Raw genomic sequence first — 22,591 nt, 5'->3', positions numbered from 1 at the left:
GCCACCTCTGTTTTAACCCTAGGTTCTCTGAACATACAGCAGACTTCAAATGAAAAGTACCAGGATGTTATGTGATCAATGCACCACGGGTGATGGGCCAGACACAAGGTATGGATCAACTGGCAAAAGGCAGTGATTTGCATTTATTCCAGTAAAATCCCTGACTACTTTGTCATACAAGTTGGTTGCATACATACTACTATGTAAGTCGTGTCTGGAAAAAAGTGGGGATCAGCGGACTATGGCGTAACAGAAAGCAAAGCTATGGATGTGGAGCTTCACCTACAGAGAGTTCATGGAAGGAACAAGCTTTCTCAAGATCACAATATCACAACCAGAGATGTTTCAGCAATTGATGGTGCATCTCTAACAGCTCAAAGCTCATTTTCTTCCCTGCACTTTGGATGGCTCTCTCTGCAGCTACCTGCCCACCCAGTTGTCTCCCAGTCAAGCTCCTCAGAACTCCTGGTGCATGCTGGAGAGGCATAGAGTGAGCCTGGTAGAGCTCAGCTTAATGACCTTATTTCAGTGATGTGGCTTGCAGTTAGTCTCCCATGATCTAATCTGTATCCAGCCAAGGTGGACTGAGGAGAGGAGGCCAAAGCTGCCTCCCCTGACAGCCTCCCCTCACCTGACAACCCTGTGCTCCCTGGATGCAGCTGAGGATCTGTCTCAGGCACACTTAGTGAAAGACAAGCAGGTGCATTTAGGACAGCTTGTTCATGTAGTATCTTCAAATGATTTTTGATAGGAAAAATTATAATGTACCCTTTTGAAACAAAAAAATTAAACCTGCCCATCTTCTGACCTGTTAATTTTAGCCATGTTTTGAAAAGTGCTGATGGCAGTTTGAAACTTGACACAAATGCAGTGCAGTGTAAGGGAGTTTGACGATTCATCAAGAGAAATTAAATGTAAAGCTGTATGGCACTGGCTGAATATGTTTAATAAATTAGGAATGAAAGAACTACTCTGTTAATGAGGCAGATGTAGCCAAAGCTTACATCATTCTATACTCGGAAGGCTTGAAGGATCAATAGCAAAAATTGATCTAAAAAAGAGAGCTAATGCAAAAGCATTTTTATGAAAAGCAACCTAAATTTTCATGTCAACGAGCCAACTTGGGAATCATGTTTTTTTAAACATATTCAAAAATTTATACGAATAATTTTTTTTACTGGGGTTTATAATGGTTTGTATGCTGTAATGCTTTTTGTATGAAAAAACCCTGTTTTTAAATCCTGAATCACTGACCATATCAAGACTTTGCCATGTGCAGATGAAAGTGCAAGCAAAACAGAGTACTTGGTATTTGCTCTGATAGCTTGTCCAGCATTTATACTAAATAAATAACTATTAGTATTCAAGTTGTGAGTCTTTATAGCAATACTAGCTCTTCTGCAGTGGGTGTCTCAACCTTTCCTGCTAAACTCTTTCGTAACTACACATTTATCAGAAAAAGGACATGAAGAGCCATCTCAACCGGGTCTCCAGGCCCAGATGAGGATCCAACAGGACAGCGGGTGGCCTTTGAATTCCACCTTGCAAAATCCATGTATCTCTGATGAACTGACTGGCCTGTAGAAAGCCAAAAATCTTGCAAAAAAGCCATGGGCAAGTTGTGTGATGCATTAGAAGTTAATAGCATTTATAAATGTAGTTTAAAATCCCCTGTCCAACTCAATTTAAAACACCTCTTCCAGAATAATATCTCAAAATATTTTACAGTATGTATGTATTGTTATTCTTTGTAGAGACAGGAAGTTCAAAGCAGTGCTCAAACACATTTTAATTGTGGCTAATTAAAATAAGTATAATGCTCCTCATTTAGCCATCCAAATAAGGTAGTTAATTTCCAGGGCCATTGAGTATTTACAGTTCCTATTGTATATCCTAAGTATTCATCTTAGTTACTTGAACTGAGCTTTGTAAACAAATATGAACCAAACTGACACCTTGAGGATCAGCAGGAGTTCCAATTAATGGCAGACCCACTGCTGCTAAAAATTGCCATAACTACTTTGAATTCAAATAAGTTCTGACAATTTACACCAGCTAGAGGTTTGATGACTGTAGTTTAAAAATATTTATATAAATTGAAAGCTGTTTTGCAGCAAGCTATTCCAATTACAGTATGTAAACACTTCTTGACATCAGCAATTAAATATATATTTTAGTTGTGTAAAAACAACAGCAATTGACTGAGGAAGGCAACCCAGCTCGTTCCTCTGCTTTATGCAAAGCTTTGCTGTAAATAAAAACACATAAAATTGTCTCTAGAGTAACTGTTCATATTGGTTCAGTATGTAGTTTTTAGCAAAAGCAGAAACACCACTTTCAGCTCTGAGCTATTTTAATTTTTGCTAATGACTACCTAATGATGTTCTCATTGAGCAATACCATCTTTTAAAGTACAGTTTTTCTTGCTGGTTGCAGCATAAGCAGGATTTTGTGAATAGGCTGCTGCAGTCCAACACCTGAACTCAAAATACAAGTTTCAAAGGCTTGAGTGGGATTTTAGAAAGTGTTTGAGAGCTGATGTAGCTCTGCCTCCACACTGCAGAAATTGATCTGATGATAAGCTTGGCCCACTTCCAACTGCCTCAAAACTCTCTCACCTTAGAAACATTAGGAATCCGGAGACCTTTACATTATTACATATCTGATATTGCTGAAAGCACTTAAAATGGAATTTTAAATTTTAAATGTGTAAAATGAATATTTTTAAATACATTGCAAATACTCAGTGCTTTCTGACAGGGTAATATCCACCTTTGGTATGGCTGGCAGAAAGTCTTTTGTCTTTTTACACCTTGGGCAAAGCACATCTCACCTCCAACCTTCTTGCAGCATGGTGTTTGGATGCTGTTTCACCTGTGTCTCCAGTAACTCCTAAATTTAGGGGGCCCCAACTGAAAGAAAAGGGTATTATTGGCACAGCCACAGCTTCGTGGCAGGGCATAGGATGTGGTTCAGTGCCAGGCAGAGTTTCCACCAGTGTTGGATTAGTGCTGCTGAAAATTGGGGAGTAACAGCTTGTGGTGGGGGTCAGAGCAGTGGAGCTCTACCACATCTCATGCTGGCTGTTGCCTCTCCAACCTAGACTGCATAAGTGCAGGTCTCTAAGTGATGTCACATGACATTATCCAGGCATGTGTCATTGAGACTCCTTATGCCACTCCATCTGCAAGAAAAAGCCAGATGCTGCAGTTCATTGTCTGCACAAATGATCTACTTGCTTTTTGAATGGGTGAGTTGATTTTAATGGGGTTGAAAACATTATTCATCATTAATGATGTTATTCCGTAGATTTAAATTTCCCTTTACATAATACTGTAGCCATATTTGTAAGACATCTTAAATTTCTGCTTCTGAATGCCACAGAGTCACTATTTTCACCTAGAATGAGTCTAGGAAAAAAAAAATCTCTTTTGGATGAAACTCAGTGCTTACTGAGTAGAAATAGGTGTGGTTCTTTACAGCTTGGAAAGTTGTTCCTTCTTTGTATGCACCTAAATTCATTTGATATGACTGGTGAATCACTACACAGTCTATTAAGATAAGAGACCCTGGACACCCTGCACAGAGAAATATTTTACTACATCTAAACCTTCCAGCACAAAGAAGGTGGCAGATGTTTCAGCCGCTTCTAATTTGTCATTCCATTCAACATGTCCCAGCAGTGGCAGAAATATTGTGCCTTGGACTGAGCATTTCACAGCTTTTGTCTACAGGAAGACCCAGCCTGAGGCTGAATTGCCTGTCTCCAGAAGAAATGTTGCTGTAACCTCCAGAAACAGTCAGGACTCATTGCTGACTTGATACAAATCATGGAAAGTAAAATATCCTATTGGACTCACTGCAAAAATTATGTTTTCTGATTCCCAACCACTACCATGCCTCAATGAGCTATAGAAATGTATGAAGCTAATATAATTCATTTCTAAGTGTAGTACTGAATGTAGGCATTTTTGGAGACTCATTCAAATTTGACAATGTTTGAAGAGGCCGCGCTACCAGACTGCTCTGATTTTCATTTATTCCAGGTAGAATCTCACCCTTTATGAACCTATAATGATGAGATGGATAAGAGGAACTATATGCATTTGACATGGGCTTGTGCTCTTATTTCACTCCTTATACTGATGCTACATTTTCATCCTTGCAAGCAGCAAGACCTCATAGCAGTAACTGATCAGGGTAAGACGCCAGTTTAAGATCAAGACATGGTCAAAAACCCCAGCAGGAGTGGAGGGATTTTTGCAAGTTTTTTGCAATATGTTAAACTGAGTACCCCTGCATGAGTTGTTTCATAAACTACCTTAACCCAGAGCTTAAGATTCTCCATACATGGTGATTAAGTCCCCTGTCCTAGCTGAAGTTTTTGAGATATTTTCAAGAAAAGATTCATAGAAAATGAGTTGTGTTTAACTGCTCTCAGAGTGTCAGAGACATGGGTAACCATAGCAGAGCCACAGTGTCAGAAAAAACACAGTGTGAGGAAGTTTTGTCTCAGCTTGATGGGGTGCTGAGATAGCTCACATAAACAATATTAAAAGACTTGGACCAGATGATCCTGAAATTCTATGTGACTTCTGCTATCTTCCCAGCAGCTGCAACTGGAAAAAACAAAAACAAAGAAACCCCAACAACCACTACTTCAGAAGATCTGCACAGCTCACACACTGTTACCACATCTGAAATTAGATTGAAAAGAGGTATGGGAGATTTCTGTAACACTACACACTTCTTGGTGACTCCATACTGATGTTTTTCAGGGAGAAGGATTAGAAAGAAGGAATAAATTGAAATATTCCTGCTAAGAGATGGTTTCTTAAGCTTTGGTCTAATTATAATACCAGCACTTTGAAGTTCATTATTTTAATTAGAAGGAGAGATCAAGAGAAAAAACCAGGGGGTCCATTCCCCAGGTGGGAATTCTAGCTGCCAGCGCAATGCCAACACTAAATACTGCATAACTTGATCCTTAGTGAAAATCTGCCTTGTGTTTTGCCTAGTGGCAGATCAATACCATACAAATGAAGCAATTACAGTTGTCATGTAAAACCTTATTTGGTCAGTAGCCAAAATGGGGATTAGCTGGAAGAATTCCTAGGACTTTCTGTCTGAATATTATTGCAGAAGTTAATGAGGAAGACCTGATAGGCTGAGACAAACATAAATGATGCCAGCAATGAGACAAGATGGTCAGTGCAATAGTCAGTGTTCTGATAATTAAAATGCCCTGAAGCCAGCTTGAACATCAGTTCAAGATCAGGTGAAATTAGAAATCAAGGACAATCCAACCCCTCTGGCAACCATCTGCATAATGTTGCCACATCAGCAGGGCCATGTACACAGCACCAAATGCAAATACACCAGTAAGACCCAGAAGAGTCACATCAATACAGTAATACTCATTCTTGTAATGTTTCAAACACAGGCATCAAGGCTATATGGAAAACAAGGTATGGAGATGATTGAGGGATATCCACAGTGGATATGGAGATCCAGCTACATGAACATATGTCTACATGCCTATTTTCATAAAAAAAGCTGGAGGGAATAGGGTCCAATGCTGATGGAGATTTCTACTATAGCTTTCTAAAAGGAAAACAGAACGACAAGTGGTCATTGGCCACAGACTATTTAAGACACCATTAGCTGAAGTTACATTTTCCAGCTTTGTCTCCAAAACTGTTTCTTTGATCAAAGAAACAGAAATCTACTGTGGGTTTTGTTCCTCCATTCATTTAAAACAATATACAAGCATCTGAAATGGGAAAGGATTTTACATATTCACAGTACAATAAACACTACACTATTCATCTTCACTATCCCTCTGAGGCTGAAGGACCATTGTCAGTACCTTCAATTTGCAAAGGTGAAACTGAATCCAGAAGGTGAACTGACCTCCAAGATCCCCAGGAAATGGGGGCAGGGTTATGATTAAGATCAGCAGTACAATATGACTTCCAGCCTAGTGCTCAGTCATCCACACTTCATTGATGCTTAGAAATCTTTAGGCCTTTTCAGGCAAGTGTTTATAAATAATTTATCTTCCTGAATTCCCAGTGGAAATCACTTCCTAGAGACAGACTCAGCTTAAACTTCTGTGCACATTCCTTCATCTCAGGCTTTAAACATGAGACATTCCTAATTTTTCTCCATCCCTTGCCAAAAGTGAGAGACAGTCAGCCTCAGTGGTCTGACTCCTTTAACAAAAAATTCTTCCACCTTTTCATCTCACTCTTAGGGGTGCCACAAAGCTATCAGTCACCCAGCAGCTATATAAGGCTGGTTGGGAAGTTGAGGGCTGCCTTTGCCCAAAGCAGAAATATGAGACACTGCCACTTCTTTCACTGAGTTCAGATGCTCTCACTCTCTTTTGGTTTTCCAGCATAAGAATGGGATTTAGGTTAGAACAATCTGACTGACTTTTGATTCACAGAAATCATAAGCAAAGATTTGTAGTCAGGAGCAGCTTCTGTACAAGCTGGGGAGAAGACTTTCTGCTACACAGAAACCTTAAGCAACCCACAATGTCTTCTCTTGTGTCTTAAAATTTGGATGAACTAAACGCACTCTAATTGAAAACTGCCTTGTTTAATTGCCCACTATCTAAAAGAGATCCCAAAAGTAGCAGCCTGCTCATTTATTCATTATTTTTTAATTTAAATTCATTATTTATTTATTTAATATTTATTTATTTATTTATTTATAGGAATATTTACTAAATCCTCAAGAATTATGTAATGACTTTCTGTTCACTTTCTTCTACATTTTCATAGCCTGAGTTTGCATTATTTAAACTCTGGACAACCAGAAGAAATTGTCAAGTTCATGTGGATTAAAAGGAAAGAAAATATTAGCAGGTAAAGTTAGAATGTAATTAAAATAGTAAAATATTTGGACTAAAAACTGAGGTGATAAGATATCAGAAAGTGCACAGCCTTGCACAAAAAAGAACATAATATTTTTAATTAAAACCAATAACAAAATTAGTGTCAACCCACATCCTTGCTCTTACTGTTTTGTGTTGCAAACAGTAAAAAACTGATGTGTAAATCTTAAAATTCAAAATTTTTGTTGAAAATGTAAAAATCTGGGAAAATGCCTAGTAATGTTTGCATTTGAACACATGAAATGTGGGTGATTTGACTATGTAGAAAACATCCAGATAGGACAGTAGGAAGTAGGTCACAGATGTCCAGCCAGGTTTGATGAGTTTTTCTGTAGACTCAGAGTTTTGAGATCCAAGGTAGATCTGAATCACACAAATGACACAGTGAAAAATGCTATGAAAAGAATTTCTACTTTGTTGTGTGCTACTCTACTCCATTCCAAGTGAGCCAAAGGTCTAATTCTAAATGGAAAAGCCTGTTTTAAGAAACAGTTGCCAATTTTGGCTGCCCAAAATGGAACCATATAAGCCATTGATAGGAATGAGCCTAATGTGCAATCATGTACAGAAGAAGCCTATTCTGCAGGTAACAGATGGGTTGCCAGATGTTGGGGCTACTCTCACCTGCAGGACTCATCCATCCCTGCTGCTAGTAATGGGAGATGCAATGTATCTGCATCTTCCTGTGCACAGATGTTATTCATGGACATGTTTGGGGAAAAAAAATCTCTGTCCTCTCTGAGCCTGGAGGCAGATTATTCTTTTTATGTGTTTTTAAGAGTAGAAAGAAATAACTGAAGCAGAAAAATAAAAGAGGTCTCTGTATCAGGTCAGACTGGGACCTCTTTCATACAGTTGGCTTTTGGTTTTTAAAAAGCTCAGGGAAAACTATAGTCAAATTTGACCACAAAAATCTTCCAATCCTGCCAGAAGTTGTTAAAAAGGGAGTCTCACACAGCATTGCTCAGTATCATGTCATTTGCTAAAATGTAGGGTTAAATAGGAGCTAAATAATTCTTTAGCCTCGTTTTAAGCTTTCGGTAACTGAAATGGAATCAGAAGCAAAGGAAGGAAGGCAGAAAATGAGGGTAAGTGTTCTTGTTATAACAATACAAAGAGAAACTTGAACAAGGGATATCCAGAGAAAGCTGAGACAAAGAGCAATAGTTTTGACTCTGCTTCCTATCATATATAAGGTAGACCAGTTGAGAGGAATGATTACTGATCGACCCCAATCACTACTTTATCATACAGTCTTTAAAACTTGTATTGTTCTGTGAGATGCACATATGTCCCTTTTTGTCTGGAATCTGAGCACCAAGTAACATCTTGATTATGTTGGGAAATAGCTGCATTTTAAAGGTATCATGCCAAGATACAGGCTAGCTTAGGTTATTTATTAAAACTCCTGAATCTATTTTTGCAGGTTTGTTTTTTCATTGGCAGCATCTTTTCACCTTTCATTCTGGGACTTTTACTCCCTTCACAATGCCTACTCCACCACACACTGTGCCACTGTTCTCAGCTCAAAGAAACCATGAGAAAGAAAATAAACTTTCTTTCCTACTTTTGATTTGGGATTTATCACAAGAGCCATGGCTGCGTGAAGACTAAATGGCCATTTTGTGTCTCTTGGGAGTACTTGTACTTACTGTCAATTGGAAGTGGTCAGTTAGTTTTTCAACAGCCACACACATTAATCTCAAACTGTTTTTCAGGTGCTATTTGTTCCCCAAATGTCAGTTCCATAGAGAGGTATTGTTATGAGCTGCTGAGATGCCTTTTAGTGGCCTGCTCCCTCGCTTTAGTCTACCTACAATTTACCTGGACAATTATTATCTTAGTGGGATAGGCCTTTTATTTGGCAGAATACTTCAAAGGGTAGCTGGCTTGTGCCCTTAATGAATACATATTCTGAAGCTTGGCAGTTTCCTGGGAATTGACACCTAAACAGTCAGAGAGTTGCAATGAAAGGATAAGAGAGAAATAATAACGAGCTGCATTGTTAAAATATAATGGGCTGCATCTTGCCCTCTGCTGAGCTGCTTTATGAGGGATCAGGGAAATGGCAGGGAAAAGGGCAGGAGAAATTTATTTCTGAAGCGCCAAGAAACAGAGTTTGTTCCTCAGAGGATCTATAGATTGGAAACAGTGATAACCTTTTTGTATCCCACTGGCACACTCTGGGGATTAATGCTTAAAAAACCTCGGCAAATGTCTGGGAAGTCAGTAAGATGTGAGCACAGCAATGGCATCAGTTTTTCTGAGAGATTCTGGTCTTCTCTGATAGTTTTAGGGAAGTTCGTTTTTTCTACTTAAATAAAAGGCCTTTTTACCACACAGAGAAGTTATAAACTGAAAAATTTCATTTGAACAGATTTGATATCATGAAGCTCCTATTCTGTTTGCATTCAAATATTTCTGAAACAGACAAATAATTGTGGGGGGTTTTTTTGTTTGTTTGTTGCATGTCTTGATGCAATAAGATTGATTATGTCTTGATTTCTTTCTGGTTTTAGAAAATGAGCCTGTTATAAAACTTGTCCGGGTGCTGACTACCACAGACTGAACTGAGCACAAAAATTTCACCTTTAGTAATCCCTAAATATCAGAAGGACAAAGCTCTTGTATAAATACCTTGTAAAAACAAAAACAGAGGGGGAAAAAAAGCCTCATTGTGCTGTTAAGCTACTGCTAAAGGCTGGAGAGACAAAATGGAAGTTTCACCTTTAATACTGATTATACCGCTAATTTAAAAATACCTATTGACATTGAAAGGTTTAGATTAAAAAATTACCTTTCCAGACAAGATTTATATTGCTGTTTCCATGCTCTGTCCTTCTACTCTGCTCAGAAGCTATTTATTTCTCATTTGTTCTCACTAAAATCCTGGGACTTTCTCTGGAGTAAGAAGCAGGATGATAGTAGCAGAGAGGTACCAGAATGTGACTGTGCAAACAAAATGGGAGCTGGGCAAGTTGGAAATGCTTTATTTTCCATCAGTTGCTTCTACTGTCATTTGTACTGTAGGAAAATAGAAAAGGCAACAGAAAAAAATCCTGTGACTTTTGCTTTCTCCTCCAAAGCAAGGAGACTTTTGTTCAATTATGAAGTCTGAGGGTGAAAACTTCCTGCAAGTGGCAATGAAGAAACAGCTCTGTGTGGCAACATGGGTCTCTGAAGTAAATGAAAGATACACTGATGTGTTGCTTTTTTTTTTTTTTTTTTTTTTTCCAGGACAGAAAGTTCAGTGAGTGCAGCATCATAGACACTAACAAGTTGTTTTCTTCTAAAGATACAAATACCAGAAAGTCTTTCTGCTTTCATTGCAATTTGGTGGCTTAAGTCAGGATTATTATAGTTTCCTGCCTCTACATGTAAAAATTGTAAGAAAGGCTCCTCTAAGTATATGGTTTTACTTAAGTACATTTACTCATACATCTTGAAATGGAGCTCATTAGCCATTATACAAATATCTCTTTCTTTATTGTGCTCTTATGTTGATTGAAAATTATTGAATCAATCCAACAGGTATTACCATTCTGGATTCAGATCACCATTCTTAAGGCTTTATTATTTAGTTTTAAAACAGAGATTCTGTTTTTAGACAGATATGATCCAGGTAACAAAACCAAGTATGCCTCCCAGGCTCAGCTGAAGGAACAACTGGCTAACATTCATTGCAAGGCTCCCTCTTCAATTATATTCTTTTGACCCCTGACTTTTTATATTCCTTGATAAGCAGTGGTCCATCCTCTCATCCTTTTTACTTAGTAAATGTTATTTCTAGTTGGCAGAAAACCCAACAAGCTCTGAAGGATCTGTCCTGCTGGAGAAATATGCAGGCTATAAGCTCTGACACTGAATGGGTAATAGAGTGGTTATGGCCTCAGTGAAGGGAAGATTATGCAAAGTCCTGCAGTATGATTTATACCATCAGTCAAGCAGGATAATGTTTACAATATGCATAAAATATTATAAATTGCACCCTAGTTTTCAAATAATTTTGTATCACAGAAATGACTTTGTAAAATCCTGGTAAGTGAAATTCCTGACTGAAATCCTGTTCTGGTAATTAACAAAGGACCACTCCAAAGCTTTGTAGGTATTTTTGTTTCCTCCACTACCCCTTGCTTTAAAAAAGAGTAAGAAAAAAAAAAATTGGCAAGACCAGTCATTCTGGCAGAAGAATAGAAATGTAAAAACAAACTGAACCTGTTTCCTCTGCATCTCTCTTCACTGTGAAGGCCGCTTGTCTTCAGAATGATCTGGATGATCTGGAGAGGTATTTGGATGCCAGTGCTGGCAGACAGCTACCAAGCTGAGGAAATAACCATTCTTCTAAATTCTTCTAAATTGCCAGAACAACACTCAGAAGCAGACAGGACACAGACCTCACCAAGGTGACCCAAGTGTACATTGCCTTTGCCTATTTATGTACCTTTCTAGAAAGAGGCACATACCACTGAGTAAACAATGCTGCTCAGATGCTTAAAAGGAATAGCTACATCTAAGTTATAATTTAAAAGTAAATAGATCTATTAAGTCCTTTGAAAACTGAACAGTATAGGGTACACCAAAAAGCATCCAGGGAAATGCTTACTTTATGACACAACACAAGTTGCACAAGGAAGCTGCACGCATGGAAAAAGTGCATTTTTGCAAAGATTCATGCATACCCTAGTTTAAGCCAGGACAGAACCAGTTTTCTTTTTAGTAATTTTACTTTTCAGAGAAGTCTCTTCTAATTAATTGCACTTGTTGAAATAGAATGTTTTTCAGACAGTGTTTGCTTCTATGACTGATAATGCTTGATTATATAAAGTTACTTCTGGAGAACAGCATGCAGAAAGGCTCTTGCTTATAATTATTCCTGTAGAAATCCAGGTCACTGCTTGTCTCTGGAAAATTTCTTACACACTGGAAACAAAAGAGAGGAAGGGGGTCACACCTGTAACACTACTGTGGGGAGGAGAGGACCAGGCAGGTGACCCAAAACTGACCAAAGTATTCCACCCCACGCTCAGGATAAACTTGTGGGATCACAAGTATCAAGCTCTCCATCCATGACTGGAGTCCTAGGAAGACTCAGTCAGTTCTTCTGCCTTTGATTCCGATCCACTCCCTCCCGAATCCATGCATTCCTGCATCCAGCTCCCATCTACACCTGACTCCAGGAGCCCAGTCTGGGATTTCATTTCATTCTCTGCTCAGAGTTAAACCTTGACAATCAATTTCCACATACAAAATCTTTGAAAACACCAGTGAAATATTTCCTCTTCAGTAAATAAATTTTGACTCTGCAAGTAATCTGGGTCATCATCTCAAATTTTTTGCCTACTATTCCTCTTACTCAGAGGGAATATCAGAATATCATACCTATTTTTTGGAATATATAGAGTAAATTTTACAGAAAACATAAGAAACCACGGAATGCAAGAAGTTTTGGTGGAAACATTTCCATCTAACCTTACAGGTTCTTACTATGTAATGAATTCTTTACCCTGCTGCAGAATCACACTGAAACAAAGCAACAAAAGAATGGCTGAAGCCACTGAGATCAAGATTGTAGTTTATAAAGCCCATGCAAACAAAGACTCTTTTCATAACTGATTTTTACCTTATTCACATTAAGTCAGAGGTATCACTAAGAAAAGTTCCCTCCACCACAGACTGCATGCTTCCAAAGTAAATCTACTTCAAGTATTGCACAATTATATGCAACAGGAGACTCCATACAACTTCTACAAGGCACTAATGGGATGCCTTTTACATCCCAAGCACTCTCCAGGGCATTTCTCCCTTGCAAGTGACGAAAACTGCTGGATTCACTCATGTATTTTGCACTTCACACAAATTGCTAGAATGATCAGAAAATTGCATCCACATCACCTGCTTCACTGATGAACTTCCCATATTTCTGACTTCATGTCAATATAAACACAGTACAGAACAGATAAAGAACTGGCACCTTAGTTGGTGTAAAGAGACAGTTTATGTCACCAGCTGCCACATTGCAAAGAACCAGCAGATATCACCACATGGACCTTTTTGACTTCTCTACAGCAAATAAAGAGTTCCTCCGAAAGTCCAACTGGAGTAACTTCTTTACTACAGTAAGAGAAAAACAAAATAGAGAATTCCAGATTCCTATCTGTAAAGATTAACCATATCTGCAAAAGAAGGAATTTAATAAAGCTCTGGATTTCATCAGGTTGGTGAACTGACATCACCGACCTCTAAAATACATCAACACACCTACTCACAACAGTTTTTCATTATTTGGCTAGATCTAGTCCTAACATTCTCATCTGGCTGGATACCCAGGTGTGTCAACAAACACTCATGACCTGAAAAGGTTTCACTCATCAACACTGCATACCACTGGCTGCAGGACAGGACAGCCAAATGTCCTTAGATAAAGCAGTCACAGAGACAATGATGACAGCTCCTCTTTTATAACACAACCTGTCATTCATCTTTGCATCAAATAGCTTCAAGGTACAAAACCTAGAAAAATCTTTTAGTGTAACTTTAAGACAATATTGCCCCTACTTCCCTTTTCATTACCTTACTTAGAGTGGAGAACTCTTTTATGCTCATCACTATTCAAACTTCTTTTGATGCCTACATATCTAAAACAGAAAAGCAGAGGCATGCAAGGCACATGGGTTTGCACAGTACAAGATTTCCAGTCGCTGCCCTTACTACTACAAAAGGCAAGGCAGACGAGCCAGGGGTGATCCACAATGGCCAGAACTCTGGCCATGAGAATATCTTCTAATGGCAACACATTCACAAGCAGCACTCTGTTATCTATCCTTGAAAACACCACCTTTGAATAAAACCACTCATTAATTCACACTGATTACTACACAGTAGTTTTGGAAGGATACCTACCGTAGAAGTAGTAGGAAACAGGACAACTGGGTAGTCCCATGAGAGAGAAACTCAGTCTTTGTAGTGATGAGAGCCTTTGCCCTCAATCCTTCTCAAATATTGTCAGTCTTTTACAAGATTATGTAGAAATGAATATCACTGAAAGGGAGGGAAGGAAGGAGACACACATGATGTGTTATGTGGTACTGCCCAGTGGGCAAAAAAGAAACACACATCAGGCATTTCCCATTCTCCTCCATTCAGTGATATGCATGAATCCTAATACTGCACCATCACTGAGAAGAAATTATTCCAATTAGCCAATAGGTACTGGTTGAACACTGCAGGAGTGTAGCATGGAACCCAGTAAAGAAGAGTTTCAAATTAAAATCCACTACGCTGCTCATGTGTAGGGTCATGAGCAACAGAGAGACCAGACCCTGGATCACTCTGACATGTGGATTTCATCTGCATGAGCAAAGTGATGGATATGTGCTCTGCAATGAACATGAACCTGGTGATGTGATGGCAGGGAACCATTGATAGCCCTGTGCTACAGGAAGAAATCTGATACACATTACCTTGCTGTCAGTGTTAGATGTGAGAAAAGACACAGTCTGGTTCTCATGTCAATTTTATGCAGCTGTTACTACATTTCCAATGAAAAAACTACTGATTAATAACCACTGTGAGTACGAGGAGGATTAAGACTAAAATATCTCTAGTGAAATAGGTATCCAAAGAATTTAGTGAATAATTTGACATGAATAATTCATTTTTAAAAAATATTTTTTCCTATCCTGGACAGCACAAAAATATAGTGGGAACATTTAACATTGATATGCAACTTGTAATTATTTGTTAACTAAATCAAGCAATTTGTAGTCTACACATAACTCAAATAGGAAATTATGATTATTAAATAAAACACAGAATTTACAACTCCCTTAGCAAATTCTGTCTTTTGACTAATTTATGTAATGAGCTTAGCCAGTCTGCCCTTCATGGATTTCAAACTGCATGTTCAATATTTGCAATTATCTGTGTGGGCAGCAGTTACATAAGTCATCTGATACAGTAACAGAAACACGACCATGTGGGATGCAGTCAAAAGAGCCAAACGAGTGTACTCTAAAATTTCCAACCACTCAGAAAAGACTGAACCATGCAGTTAAAATTTACAGCTGTCTTTTTTTGTTCAAAGGCAGAGGGGTAGGAATCTTTTCCCCTCTTCAGAAAGCATTATCACCTATGGACATAAATAGAAGAGGTGGTGTGAATGCAAAGTGTTGCTTGTTCTTTGCCTAGAACATTAAGTGTGTTGCTTAATGTTTTTAATAGGTAAGCAGCACTGAAGTGTTGCCTGAGGTTGTCACTACGGCTGGAGAGGGAATGGAGTGCAGCAGGAGAACAAGCAGCTTAGCACATATCAAAGAAAGGCTTGGGAAAGGAATGGACATCGACAGCCAGTCGAGACAGCTTGAAAGAAGATCTGGTTCAATTTTCAGGTTGGGCAGGATTCCCCCTCTTCCCTTTTTTGAAACATGTTTGAAGGTAGGATGTGAAAAACTAAATGATTTTGATCCCATCAGTGATAATTGCCAACCCCCAGTTAGACCAAACTGTGGCCTCATTGAAACATGTGGGAGCTTGATCTTTAACTGGGACAGAACCAGGATTTCACACTCAATCCTTATAATGATGGTTTTGCTCTTCATCTCTGTTCATATTAAACTGTATTACTAGGCCCTCTCCCTTCTAACTGCTTTATGTCTCATCCCCATTACTACTCAATATTTTTATCTAGACAACTGCACAAACCTGAAATAAGCTCAAATTTAAACAACCCAACTTCCACTGGCTACTAGTACTCATTATAACAGGCTGTCTCTTTTTTGTGTTGGAACCACTGCAGAAAATAGAGAGGGACTGAAGAGCACCTTAAAGCATTCTTAAGCAGACAGCTCACTGCTAGGATATATATGACAGCAGCTAAAGTGATTCCTCAAAAGGTTGCCCTTGCTTTGGCACAGCAAAGCATGACTGTGTGAGCAATGGGTATTTCCTTACTGTGGGAAGCATCTCCACCAAACTGCAGTGCTGCCTACCACTTCTAGGTTGTCTGAAACACTAAGAAGGAAACAGCAATATATTAGAAACATAATATAAAAAGTTATTTGAAAATATACCTAGATAATAAATCAGCTTTTCCTATTATCTGAAATCTTCTACCTATAATAAGCCTGTCAGTTCTGGACTTATTTTTCTTTATAATTAATATTTTTATTGCTGTCATTTTCCCTCTCTCATATCCTTATGTTCTCTTGCTATTTTATCTAGCAATGGAAGTGGCAGTTTTTAAATCTGAGAGGTGTTGAATCTTAAGGACCAACAATTCATATTCAGTCACTGAAATAACTGGCCTGATCTGCTGCACATATAAATCTTCTTTTGCTGTGGATGAAAACGATTCTGATGACACTCCTACTTCTACTTCCCTGTGTGCAATGAAGTTAAGGCTACTGAACTTTGTGGTATTACGTGCAGGTTAAATTGGTGAATTAATAGTCCAGTTATCTGCATAGTGGTAATGACGTCTCCTCCGTGGTCATAGATGTAGACAGGTAACTCCTAATAGCCTGCACAGAACTATGGCTCCATCTGCACTTGAAACTCCTCCCTTCACCTCACTTCATCTCTTCTGTGAATCTATTTCCTGCTCTAATGCCTTACCATGAGCACATGGGTGAAATGAGAGAGGTGGGGTGCTGGTTGCCCTGTTGCTGTATGACTCCACAGGCCACACTCCCTCAGTCTGAGTTGCTCTTCTGCTTTGAAGAAAATTGGCAAGTCTACCAGAGGAAAAAGGCAAGTTTTGTTTGCCTTAAACATTAAAGAAAACACAGTGGTAAGTACTGCCAATTTTAACACAGAACTAGTACCGTCACTTCTGTTTCCCTGACAAGCTGAATGAAAAGCAAATCATGTTCTGTCTGTGAATCAAAAACTCTATTTGACTGAATGCATCTGATATCATGATAAAGAAAATACTGGTGAGTTTGAAGGCAGTACTGAAATGCATAATGCTAGAAAGACAAACTTTTTTTTTTCTAAATAAGAAAATGCTTCAATAGAAAAATCCTTAATGAAGGACTGATTGCCTCCAAGTGATGACATTTGAAAAAAGGTATTACAAGCAGCTTCTTATTCAGAAATTGGCAGCCAAGATCAATAAACAAAACATAAAATGTAGGCATATTATTGATGCAGATACTCTAGGCATAATACTGCTATAAATGACTGAATTATGGTGAAAAAAGCTGATGAAATAGAACAGCTGATGTTAAGTATATTGAGTCTGACTTAAAGTAGCTAGTGTTCAACCAGTTTGGTTTTTATATGGCCTTGAAAGATATGCCAACTATAGCTGCTAAATCCATATTGCAATTAGAAATGGTTACCTTTGTTGATCAAAAAAAAAAATGAAATGGAAGAAAAGAAAAATAACATACCATGTTCACACACAAAACAAAAAGAGCTATATCAGGGACATCAGGGAAGGTGGAATACTATAACAACACATTTTATATTGTTATACTATTCCACCCACCTTAATGGAGAACCCTTCGGTGTGGCTATGCCATAGCCTTTCGAATCCAGATTTCCTCCCACTTTCATGGTGTCACAGGGCTTTCGTTGCTCAATGTATTCATTCATGGTGGACTCCAGCAGGAAGGCAAACTTGCCCTTGGATTTGCGGACACGAGCTACTCCCTCTGCAGTAGTCCTAGTGAACACTGATGGCTCAGCTGATTTCATGTAGGTCCACATCTTTTCATACACTGCTATTTTTGATCTCTGAAGAAAATTAAAAAGATGTTAGAACACAAGAACAGTGCAACATTTCAGAACAGTGCTGTTCAAATCAAATCAATCATACTTAATTTTTCAAGCAACTAGGGTTGGAATATCATGCTTGGATAAGGATTTTCTTTGAATTCCATGATTGTTTTAAAAGAAACAATATGAGTACTATAAAATCAGATACTATTTTTAGGTACAGTTAGCCTCCAGCAGTCACAATAGAATAACTGAAAAGGTAAGACCTGAATTCACTCAGAAAAGTCAGTTCACACAGTCAAAATGTTGTAATGTGTGTTTTAGGGTATCATATTTGAAACAGACATCCACAATAAACCTATATGGGGAAGACAAACAATAAAATAACCTCATAAAAACTGAGATGAATCCTGAATATCTCAGCTCTAACACGCACTTCTATCACCATCAAAATCACAATGTTTAAGTACAATTTCTGCTTTCAACATTCAGAGTCCAGAATTCACTCAATTTACTTTCAGAAGGGCTGCACAGCATTTCAAGGCACGGTTCACAACAAAAGATGGAAACAGCACTTGGACCATTTATGCTGTTAAAGGAAACCAAATGCCTTAAGCATTTGTCTTAAACTAAGTATTAGCTATGTTTTTAGAACTGTGGTATCACTGGATGTATTCTAAAGACTCTAATCCTGCAAGTAACTGAGTAAGAAATGTGTTTACTCAAAGAATGTGCAAGAATCAATGGCTTAGAGTGCATTAGTTGGAAAATTTCCTGTCTGGAAATGTATGGCGTAGTCACAAGTCAAGATACAAACAAAAAAAGAAAAAACTTAATAAAATAAAAACAAATAAAAATTTTGGAAGGCAGGAAGGCAGGAAGGAAGGCAGGAAGGAAGGCAGGAAGGCAGGAAGGCAGGAAGGCAGGAAGGCAGGCAGGCAGGAAGGAAGGAAGGAAGGAAGGAAGGAAGGAAGGAAGGAAGGAAGGAAGGAAGGAAAGAAATGCTGTCAGGCTGAGAAGATTCCCATAGTCATTAGATCCATTCAACAACTCCCTTCCTTCCTCCAGCAACAGGAATGCATGCTGAACACTATACAGTATGTTTATTGAATAACAGATGGTACTTGTTTTTGCATGCTGCAAAAAGGGATTTTAACCCAAAGCACAAGTCAGCTCTTATCTGAGTCAACAGGAATTTCCAGCTAAGCAAGATTTGATCTGTGAGCGCATTTCTACACAGTGCTGAGCACTCCAGGAAAATAATCATTATTTTAAATCCCTAAAACAAAGGCCTTAGGATACTTAAACTAATATCAAAGCCTATAATCTAGGTATTATTTAAACTGACAAAGGCTTTAAAAATCCTGTAACTGAGCCTTTGTATAGCTAAAAGTAATTCCTCTGAAACAATTCCTTCTTTTTACCAATTACTGAATGGAATGGTCTAACTTGAAAGTTAAGTGGCATTTAACCAGAAATGTTCAATAAAAATACCATATAACAGAACACAATAAATTATCCCTGCTTTTTTAGCTGGTCTGTGTACATGATTTTATCTTTCTCTTAAATATAATAAAATTTAAATTAACAACAGCTGTGCATGCCCATAATCACATCCTGCCTTTTCACCCTCTCCTGCCACTGGAGTCACAGCTACTTGTCATTTACACAATAGTGGCTAAGAACAGAAAGTAAGATAAGGTAACCATATATTCTTTTTGTTTTATACTGATGTGGTTCCACAGATTAAAATTTACAGAAAGAGATATGATGGAAGCGAGCAGTAATGAATAAGGCTTAATTTCAAGAATATTTACTTGCCTTTGTCTGCCTTCACTTCCAATTATTATAACTTGGGACACATAGAATAGCTCTGTTAGCAAGAGGAAACAATGTCCTTTACCAACAGAAAAAAATTGCATTTAAATCTATTTGTTTAGGATCTAGTTTCCTTTGTTCATCAGGAGACAGAAAAATATGGCAAGTTTACAGGGGCATATGCTCTGCAGGAACATTTTCTTCTTCCAAGATTTCATTTGTTAACATTCAATTTCTACATATCAATCCAGAGTGAAAATTAAAGAGTGAATGGATAGACAATGCCTACTATTATAGAAGAAACATTTCAGCTTTCCCCTGCAGTCAGCCAGGATAGGATGATTTTCATCCAGGGTTTCCTGAGTAGGACTGGTAAAACTCAGTCCTTTTCCTCTTGAGCAAGCTGCTCAGCAAATCCAACTCTCACAGTGTCCAAAACATGAAAAAATTAAAGAGCTTATAGTATCAAAGTCTTTTCCTTTATGTTGGCCTTAAAATTACTTTTCTTTTTTCTGTTTTCAATCTTGCATCAAGCAGACTGAATAGCTGTTCAGAATTTCTGACATTTTGATTAGAAACAATCAATGAGAAACGTGTAGATGAGGCACTTCAGGACATGCTCTAGTGGTACTGTGATTTTTTTTTTCTTTTTTTCAGTCTGATGATTGGATGAGGCGATCTTAGGGGCCTTTTTCAATCATGACAATTCTGTGTGATTCTGTGAAATGAGAAAATGACCTGAGGGCTCATCTTCAGCCAGACAGTAATCACTGACAAAAAAAGTTACACATGACACTAATCCCAAAACTGATGATGTTTGCTTCCAATCACACAAAGTGCTAGACCTAGGAAACAAGTCCTCTCCTACTATTATTTCAGGCTAAATGTTAATACATGTATTACACAAACAGAATTTGTGCAAATGCTGCCTGTCAAAGATATTTTTTTTCCCTCCTTTGTGAATTTTTTTTTTTTTTTTTAGAAATAGCACTAATGATTACTATACTGTTGCAGAGATTAGAAAGAATTTGATAACAGGTCCTCAATTACATAATCTAAAAAAAATGATCAACATAGTCTAAATCATCACAGAGCTTAATATTTTGCATATGCTACTATCTCCAGTATTTGCCAGTATTTTTAATGTTTCCCTCTCTATTTTAAAAAAAAGGAGGAAAATAATAAAGTGAATGCTAACTTTCCTTCTATTTTCTCTTAATTTTGTAAGACTGAAGTGAAACAATTGCTGTCATTATACAGGGACAAAGAATCTCCACTTTAAGGAGAGATCTTGCAAGAAATGTTGATTCAAACAAGGAAGAATCTGTGTTTATTGGTTGATTTAAAAAAATAATGAAATGTTTGTAGCTGAGACTGGTTTTATATCAGAATACCTGTCCTCATTACTTTAAAAAAATGGCTTATAAAAGTGTTTGAAATGCTTAAGAAAGCAACTCCATTCCTTCATTCTTTATTATTTCCTTGGGAGCTAATTTTTGCATGATCACCTAAAAAAATTGCAAGCACTGGATACTCTTGAAAATGCAGCAATTTAATAAATCTGAAGTGAAATAAACCTGCCTGGTCCTCACCATAATGTTTTTAACCATCATCACAGATTCATTCTAGTGGAATGGACTATTCATATGCAGAAATTGAAGTTACCACCTCAGCTTGTGGTGGTCTGAGAGTGGAATTCCCAGATTTAAATACCTAACTTTCCACAAATTGAGATAAAGAAAAATCTATGGGTTAAGCATTGATGAACAGAAATAATGAGTACTGGGGGATTATATTCTTTTCAAGGAAATAGGATATCTAGCCATCTTGGCATCAAAATATGATAATTCTTAAACAAGCCTCCTGTATTTTAATGCTGTAATTTTTGTAGGCATCTGATGTGTAATAAGGGCTTCTGGGGATGACAAGATCAGCTTCTACCACTTGGGGTAATACATAAGGCTGTCAGAGAGCATCTGTAGTGTCATATTTAGGTGTATACCAGTACCCCATCTATAGAAGAAGAGAGGTGTAGTTAGAAACCTGTCAATGAAATGTATCTATTGAAAAATGAGGGTAGCAAGAAGCCTAACCATTTCAGTGAGATCCCTCTGGAATTGACACAGGGGATTGTACTTTAAACAGTGATATATTTCAACTTAACACACTTGTTCCATACATGATGCACAGAGATGCTTTTGTTTTTTCAGTGTCTACAGAAGAAATCTAGAAAGCTAGTTTGGACTAAACTCTTTGAACAGCTTCATCATGTTCAGGTTTAACCACTGCATGGTGGCTAAGTGCCATTTATATCTCATAAAAGATCATCTTTTTGCAGCTAAAAGAAAGTATTTGTAGCTTCTTCTGCAAGGGTATATCTTGCAGTAAAAAAGGTTATTTCATTACTGGGCTCTGGCTGCCCTTGAATCCATAGTGTCCATAGTTCACAAAGTCCATCCTTAATTTTGTTAATGATTCATTGAATTCAGTTTGGACAAACTGGAAATAGTCAAGGTGAATGGGAGTACCTAAGACGAACAGTTCCCTTTCCATTAGACAGCAAGAAGAAATTATCACTCCATCTTCCTTTCTTCTAAAAATGCCTGAAACTGCACGATTCAGGTAAATAATGCTCCTAAACTGTAATTTCCAAGGAAGGATTACTGGCTGACAACATTTATTCAGAGCCATGTTCAAACACTAAACTCACACACATTCAGTCAGCAAGGCTTTTTTTTTTTTTTTTCTGCTAGAGACATGAAATAAAGCAGGAAGGGACTGTTTACTATGTACTCTTTGTGATGTCCAGGCTTCCTATTTTCCAGCTGGCAAGCAGTGAGGGTTACATACCAACCACATTAACACAGGAAAGCAAATGAAAATTAAGTAATCAATCCAGACAGCACAGGCATATGAATGACTATTTTAGGCTACTTCCTAATGCTCCAACATCATCCCCCTGAGATATATTTTCTCTTTATTATTCATCTGAAAGCTGGCAAATTAAAAAATGCATTTCCTGCCCACCACCCAAGGCCCTAAAACAAAATACACACAGCCAAATACATAAGTAGGAACCAAACCTGCACTACTCCACACTATCATCATAGGCTGCACATCATTTCAGCACTGTACCTTCAGATTAATCAA

At 37.9% G+C, this 22,591-nt stretch overlaps 1 protein-coding gene across 4 annotated transcripts in view; it reads right to left on the bottom strand.

Annotated features, from left to right (window-relative positions):
* The window catches only part of GRIA4 (glutamate ionotropic receptor AMPA type subunit 4), a 217,477-nt gene that overhangs the window by 23,465 nt on the left and 171,421 nt on the right, over positions 1 to 22,591 (bottom strand). For all 4 annotated transcript variants that reach the window (XM_071734643.1, XM_071734636.1, XM_071734652.1 and 1 more), the window contains one exon: positions 17,394 to 17,641. In XM_071734643.1, the coding sequence (XP_071590744.1) occupies positions 17,394 to 17,641 (248 nt within the window). The remainder of the gene's footprint in view (positions 1 to 17,393; positions 17,642 to 22,591) is intronic.

Source organism: Heliangelus exortis, chromosome 1, assembly GCF_036169615.1.
Source record: "Heliangelus exortis chromosome 1, bHelExo1.hap1, whole genome shotgun sequence".
NCBI classification, from domain to species: Eukaryota; Metazoa; Chordata; class Aves; order Apodiformes; family Trochilidae; genus Heliangelus; species Heliangelus exortis.
The sequence above is the reverse complement of the archived record's forward strand: the minus strand, read 5'-3'. Positions and strand labels throughout refer to the sequence as shown.